General features: G+C 51.5%; 1 protein-coding gene across 4 annotated transcripts in view; it reads right to left on the bottom strand.

Moving 5' to 3' along the window:
• Window positions 1–3,041: 3,041 nt before the first annotated feature.
• Rcn3 (reticulocalbin 3) overlaps window positions 3,042–6,540 on the bottom strand; it is an 8,789-nt gene continuing 5,290 nt past the window's right edge. For all 4 annotated transcript variants that reach the window (XM_055613690.1, XM_055613691.1, XM_055613692.1 and 1 more), the window contains exons 5-7: window positions 5,054–5,114; window positions 3,688–3,887; window positions 3,042–3,493 (exon numbers count right to left, since the gene is read on the bottom strand). In XM_055613690.1, coding sequence (XP_055469665.1) covers window positions 3,386–3,493; window positions 3,688–3,887; window positions 5,054–5,114 — 369 coding nt within the window. In that variant the 3' untranslated portion in view covers window positions 3,042–3,385. The remainder of the gene's footprint in view (window positions 3,494–3,687; window positions 3,888–5,053; window positions 5,115–6,540) is intronic.

Genomic DNA, 6,540 nt, shown 5'->3' with positions numbered 1-6,540 from the left:
GAGCTTAGAGGAGAGGAGTGTGGGCCTGGAGAGGTGGCTCTGCAGTTAGGGCACTGGCTGCGCCTCCAGAAGACCCAGGTCTCGTCCCAAGCGCCCACGTGGAGGTTCACAACCACCTGAAACTCCGAACCCAGGTGGTTGCAAGCCACTGCTGGTCCCTGGACACACGTGGTGTATGAACGTATATGCAGGCCAGACACAGGCACACATAAGCGATTTTTTATTTAAAGAAAAATAGTTCTCTTCCGCAGAACAAGACATTGTATATGATGTGTGACTCAGTGGTTCCTGCCTAAGACACCCCAGTGATAAACTGGGATGTTGTAAAAAGATCAGAACCTGGGTCCTAATTCTGGTACGCCAGGCCCAATGCTACAATAGGCATTATATGCTATAATAAGCATTCCCATCACTTTGTTGACTGCTTTAGAAGTTAACAACAGAACCCCCCCCCCGGATCCCCAAAACCTGTGTGGTGGCAAGAGAACACAACAGATTGTCGAGCCACCTGAACGCACAAAGTTTTTCAACACTAAAAGTAAACAAGATGAACTGCCTTGAGAGATACCTTGCATTTTCCTAAGTGAACAAGTGTCCTGTGTGGGGAGCTGGGTGAATTTTACAGGCCGAACCACCCGGGAAAGCATGGTGACTTCCCAGCCCGTGGATGCTTCTGGCACAGTCCCGGGATTCGCCAGCAGGGGGCGCACACGCCATCCAGTTCTCTCTGAAATACACAGCCTGGGCCAAATTGCACTCTGATGTCCCCTGACCCAGGCTAAGATGTCCAAGTCCCTGAGAAGCCTCCACTTTTTCTGCAGACGAGCACCTTAGCTGTCTCACAGTTTGGAATCTTTAAGGAAGACCCTGACATGGACCTCATTAAAAAGTGTGTCTAATGCATTTAATCACAGCAGGAAAAAGTAGGTGGATCTCTGAATTCAAGGCTAGCTTGATCTACAAAGTGACTTCCAGGAGAGCCAGGGCCATACAGTGAATCCATGTCTCAAAAAACAAAACAAAATATTAAAAAGTTCTGGGTCCAGTCCCTCAAGTAATCAGGATTACTAGGAAGGACCTTTACCATTGTGCCGGCTAGTTTCTTTGGTTTTGTTTGTTTGTTTGTCTCTAGCCTTGGTTGACCTGGATTTAGACCAGGCTGCCCTCAAATTCACAGAGCACTGCCTGCGCTGCCTCCCTGAATGCTGGGATTACAGGCGTGTGCCACCACGCCCAGCTCGTGCTTGCAGTGAAGAAAGAATCTCTTATTTGTTTGTTTATGTGCATAGATGTTTTGCATATGCATAGGTGTTTTGCCTGACAGTGTATGCCTGTGAAGGTGTCAGACCCCCTGGAACTGGAGTTACACAGTTGTGAGCTGCTGTGGGTGCTGGGAACTGAACCCGGCTCCTCTGGAAGATCAGCCAGTGCTCTTAACCCCTGAGCCATCTCTCCACCCCCAGGAAGAAATCATCTTTGTTTTTGAGACAGGGTCTATTTGTGTAGCCCGGGCTGTCCTGGACTCAGCTATGTAGACCAGGCTGGCCCCGGAACCCACAGAGATCCACCTGCCTCTGCCTCTCAGGTGCTGGGATTAAAGGCAGGACCCAAAACACCCTGCTTGAAAGAATCTTGAGAAAATGCCTCCACGGCCTGGGCCTGTGAACAAGTGTGAGGAGCATTTTCTTGACTGATGGTTACTGTGGGGCGGCTGAGCCCAGCCCTGAACAGGCGGTGCTGGGTGCTCTAAGGAAGCAGGCTGAACAAGTCATGGGAACAAGCTAGTGAGCTTGATCCTCCATTACCTCAGTCCGACTTCCTGCAGTGGTGAGCTGTGATCTAAAGTACACTCTCCCTCAGGTTCCTTTTTCTTACGGGGTTTTAGCAATGCCACTGAAAGCCTAAGACATCTGCTGAGCCAGCCAGCCAGGCACCCCCTGCCCCCGTTTTCACTGGCTTTAATTATTTTATTCCTGCGGGTGCCCTAGGAGGCAAGAGAACCCATCAGAGTCCCCAGGGAGAGTTACAAGCACTGGTGAGCCGGCTGCCCTGGGTGCTCGGATCCATATTTGTGCCTCTTTTAACTGATCCATCTTTCCAGGATGTCCCCCCTGCCTAACCCCACCCTTTTTTTTCAAGATAGGGTTAGAGTAACAGTTCTGGCTGTACAGAACTTGCTTCATAGACCAGGCTGTCCTCAAACTCACAGAGATAAGCCTTCCTCTAGAGTACTAGGATTAAAGACATTCACCACTACCTGCCTTCTTTTTTTTTTTTTTTTTTTGTTTTTTGTTTTTTGTTTTTTTTGCACCCTCCCCTTTTTAAATTAAAGTATAACTACATTGTTTCCCTCTTCCTACCTCTTTCTCCACTCCAGGGGTCTTATTTTGTAGCCCAGGCTGAACATGAATTCCCAGCAATCCTCCTGCCCCAGACTCTGGAGTGCTGGTGTTTCAGGCATATGCCACTCTCCCTTTAGCTCAGCGCAGCCGACACCCAGGCCCTCTCTCCCTCATTCCTGGCTATTCCATTATCAGTAGGTGAATCACAGGGTAGCTCAGAGAACGGTGGCTGTTTCTGTGCTGTGGTTTCCTGCTTCCCCACCGCCCTGCAGCAGTTCAAGGGCGGAACTTCCTGCCTGTCTTTCCTCTGCAGCCTCCAGGCTGCTGGCTTTATTCTCAGTCTCTGGAAACGCCCTCAAATTTCCACCAACACCCATCTCCGAGTCCAAACGTCCTAGAGCAGGGGTTCTCAGCCTTCCTATGCTGTGACTCTTTAATACAGTTCCTCCCAAAACCACAAAATTATTTTGTTGCTACTTCATGACTACAGTTGTGAATCATAATGTAAATATCTAATATGTAGGCTATCTGATGTGTGACCTTTGTGAAGGGCTCTTCAACCCCAGGGGGTTGGGACCCACAGGTTGAGAACCCCCGACCTATCACCTTCCTGCAGGCCTCAGCGCCAGTTCCCAGTATGTTCCTGCTTGGGCACAGCATCCTTCACCCCACTCCCAGGGAAACAGACATGTACCAGAGGACCCCCGCAGTGGCTTTTATTGTTCCTGGACAGTGGGCAGTACAGGTTACCTTGTGTGTGGTTGAGGCTCAGATTGGGGCTGGGTCAGGGTATGGGCCCAGGATCTCTGCTGGGGGATGGTATTAGTGGGTGTCGCTTATCCCTGGAGTGCCTGAGTGTCCTGGGCAGGTTGGGGACCCCAGGGTTGGTGGCAGGGGTCTCAGAGACCAAAGGTGACTGGGTGGGTCCCTGAGGACCTAAGAACTGGGGGCACCAAAGCTGAGCCCGTGCCCTGGAGGGAGGGGCAGCCTGCCTCGGCCCCTCGGTTGCCCCATGAGGTCAGAAGTCGGAGCAGGCCTAGGCCTCAGAGCTCATCATGGTGCCTTGTCAGGTCCTCCCCGTAGTTGGTGGCCTGGCTGCCCACAAACATGTTCCAGTTGCTGAGGATCTCAGCTTTGCTCAGACGGCCATCCTGTGGGCAAGGGTCAGCAGGAGGCAGGGCCCATACGGGACACCACCCCCTCAAGATGTCTCAGGAGCTTCCCTTTGCCTTGCTCTCCTCTAGGCCTCCATCCTCCATCTCAGTTCTCTGGGTCTGTCTCCCAGTCTCTGTCTTTCCCTTTCTGGGTCTTGGCCTAACTAACTCCCACAGCTGCCCAGGCTCACCTTGTCCGTGTCGCTCTCGTGCAGCAGGTGGTTGGCCTCCACCAGGGGCTGGTCCTGGGATGGAGGCAGCACCCAGTAACCGACCTCACTGCCATCCAGCCGCCCATCCTTGTTCAGATCCCGGAAGTCCTGGAACTGCTGCCGCTCTGTCTGCACCCAGGCAGGCTCCTCCTCCCCAGGCTCCGCAGAGTACAGGTCAGCTGAAAGGGATGGGGGATAGTGGGGCACGGACCAGGGGCAGCCCTGGATGCCTGGAAGGGCCTCATCCTGCACCCCCAGGGCCATCTTCCTGGATGCCCTCTAACCCCACCTCCCTACCCTGCCCACTCCATCCCAACTGCTCGTCCCCACCCTTGGCCATCTTCCTACACCTTCTACCTGTCAAATTTGTTTCCGGAGATAAAACCTGTCATTTAAAAAATTTTTACAGGAGGCTCAAGAGTGGTTAAGAGCACTTGACTGCCCTTCCAGAGGTCCTGAGTTCAATTCCCAGCACCCACATGGAGGCTCATGACCCTCTGTAATGGGATCTGATGCCCTCTTCTGGGGCAGGAAGACACAGCACATATATATAAAAGAGAAAAAATAAAGCCCTTATTTCTTACAAAAGTTGCAAACACATAAATGTTAAACAAAATGTCTTCCATGCTGATTTGTTGCATGAAACATTTCATTTCATTTTTGAAACTTAAAAAAGGTCCATGCATGGGGGCTAAAGACATGGCTTGGTTGGCAGAGTGCCTGTTTAGCAAGGCCCAGGCCCTGGGTTTCACTATATAAGCAGAGCAAGGCTGAAGTCCCTGTGACCCCAGCCCTGTGCAGGCGGAGGCACAAGGATCAGCAAGTTCACCGGCCAGCCTGGGTTGCAGGAGACCTAGCTCAAAAATAAAAGAAAATTTAAAAAAAAAAAAAAAAGCAAAACAAAACTTCTTTTAAACCAGCAAACCAGATTTTCTCCTCAATAGCACTTCCGAGTTCAAGACTCTGGTCCTGAGCACGGCTGCAGTAGGGACACAGTAAGCGCATGGGCTGAAACAAAACTATCCCAACCGGGACAGCTGTTCAAATTATCCCGACCGGGACAGCTGGTGGCAGGAGATTCACTGTGGAAACAAGATAAATCTTGAGCCTGGAACATCCAACAAAGCCCCTGAGCCATGGCGTTGTGGAGACCCCAGCTGTTCCCAAAAAGGGCCTCTGTGTCCGATGCTCTCTGCAGCAGGCGCCCAGTGATGCCTCCTGGGCTGGCCACGCAGCGCGTTGTGCACACGGTGGGTGCTTGGTCAGGGCAGTGCTGGAGGCATGCAATACTGCTCTCCTTCGTGCCGGGACATGACGGGCTTCAGGTTCGAACCGTCTTGCTCACCAATGTACTCTTCCATCTGGACGTAGCCGTCTTTGTTCTTGTCAAGGTCCTCCAGGGTTTCCTAGTGGACACACATTGGGGTGCAGGGTCAGGGCACCTGCCTTTGAGCAGTCTCCACAGGGAGGAGAGGTGGGGACAGGGAGGTACATGTGGAAGGCAGCCAGGAATCCTGTGTCGAACCTCGCCCAGCTTTGTTTGTCTTCTTTTGTGTGACAGGATCTCACTGTGTAGCCCTGCCTGGCCTAGCACTTACTCTGTAGACAAGGCTGCCTTTCAACTCTCAGAGACCCACCTCTCTCTGCCTCCTGAGTGCTGGGGTTAACGGCATGCACCACCATGCCCAGCTCATAAAGTATGTATTTTTAAAGATATTTTAAATTTTTTTGTGTGTATGGATGTCTTGCCTGCCCGCCTGCGCACCGTGGGCAGGCAGTCCCTCCACGGTCAACAAGGCCGTCAGATCCCGCAGAGCTGCCGTTGCAGTGATGCTGAGAAACAAGCCCGGGCTGCTGCAGGAACAGCAAGTGCTCTTAACCCTCAAGCCATCGCTGCAGCCCACGGAGCTTTCTCTGACACACACACTCATGTCCTCCTCATGTTATCTGTCCTAACTTAAAAGTAGTTTCTGCTCTGGGCAGTGGCGGTGTACACCTTTAATCCCAGCACTTGGGAGGCAGAGGCAGGCAAATCCCTGAGTTCCAGGCCAGCCTGGTTTACAGAGAATTTTAGGACAGTCAGGGCTACACTGAGAAACCCTGTCTCAAAAAAACAAAAAAGAAACAAAACAAAACAAAATAAACCACAAAAACCAAACCAACCAAACAAACAAAAAGGTTTCTATTCCCCACTTTCACATTCAAACTCATTCAGCAGAAGGTGGTTTAGGCAAGCACCGAGGGTGTGGCTCAACAGTAAAATTCCGACCCAAAGTCTCCAGTGACAGCCTGGGTGTGCCAGGAACCCCAGGTGAGGGGTTGGGTCTTGGCTCAGTAGTACAGCGCTTGCTGGGGTTCAACTACCAGCACCACAAAACAGCAACAACATAACCCAGCTGAGGACCTAGGAGACAGCACAGCCAGCAAATGACGTCTCACAAGCTTGAAGACCAGAGTTGGATTGCTCCGGATCCACATAAGATGGGCCTGGCGGAACAGGCCTAGAATCCCAGATTGGGAAAGCAGAGACAGGACCATGCCTGGGGGTAGCTGGTCGCCAGCCTAATCTAAGGCGAGAGCTCCAAATCCTACTCAAGATCCAGGTCCAAAACACAACTTAGAAGCTGGGTGCAGTGGCACACACCTGTAATACCAGCACCAGGGGAGGCAGAGGCAGGAGGATCTCTGGGAGTTCGAGGCCAGCCTGGTCTAAAAAGCAAGTCCAAGACTGACAAGGTTACACAGAGAAACTCTGTCTCAAAAAAAGAAAGAAAGAAGAAAGAAGGAAAGAAAGAAAGAAAGAAAGAAAGAAAGAAAGAAAGAAAGAAAGAA

The sequence above is a fragment of the Psammomys obesus genome, unplaced genomic scaffold, assembly GCF_907164565.1.
Source record: "Psammomys obesus unplaced genomic scaffold, mPsaObe1.curated_primary_1811, whole genome shotgun sequence".
NCBI lineage: Eukaryota > Metazoa > Chordata > Mammalia > Rodentia > Muridae > Psammomys > Psammomys obesus.
This window is presented reverse-complemented; position numbering and strand designations above follow the sequence as displayed.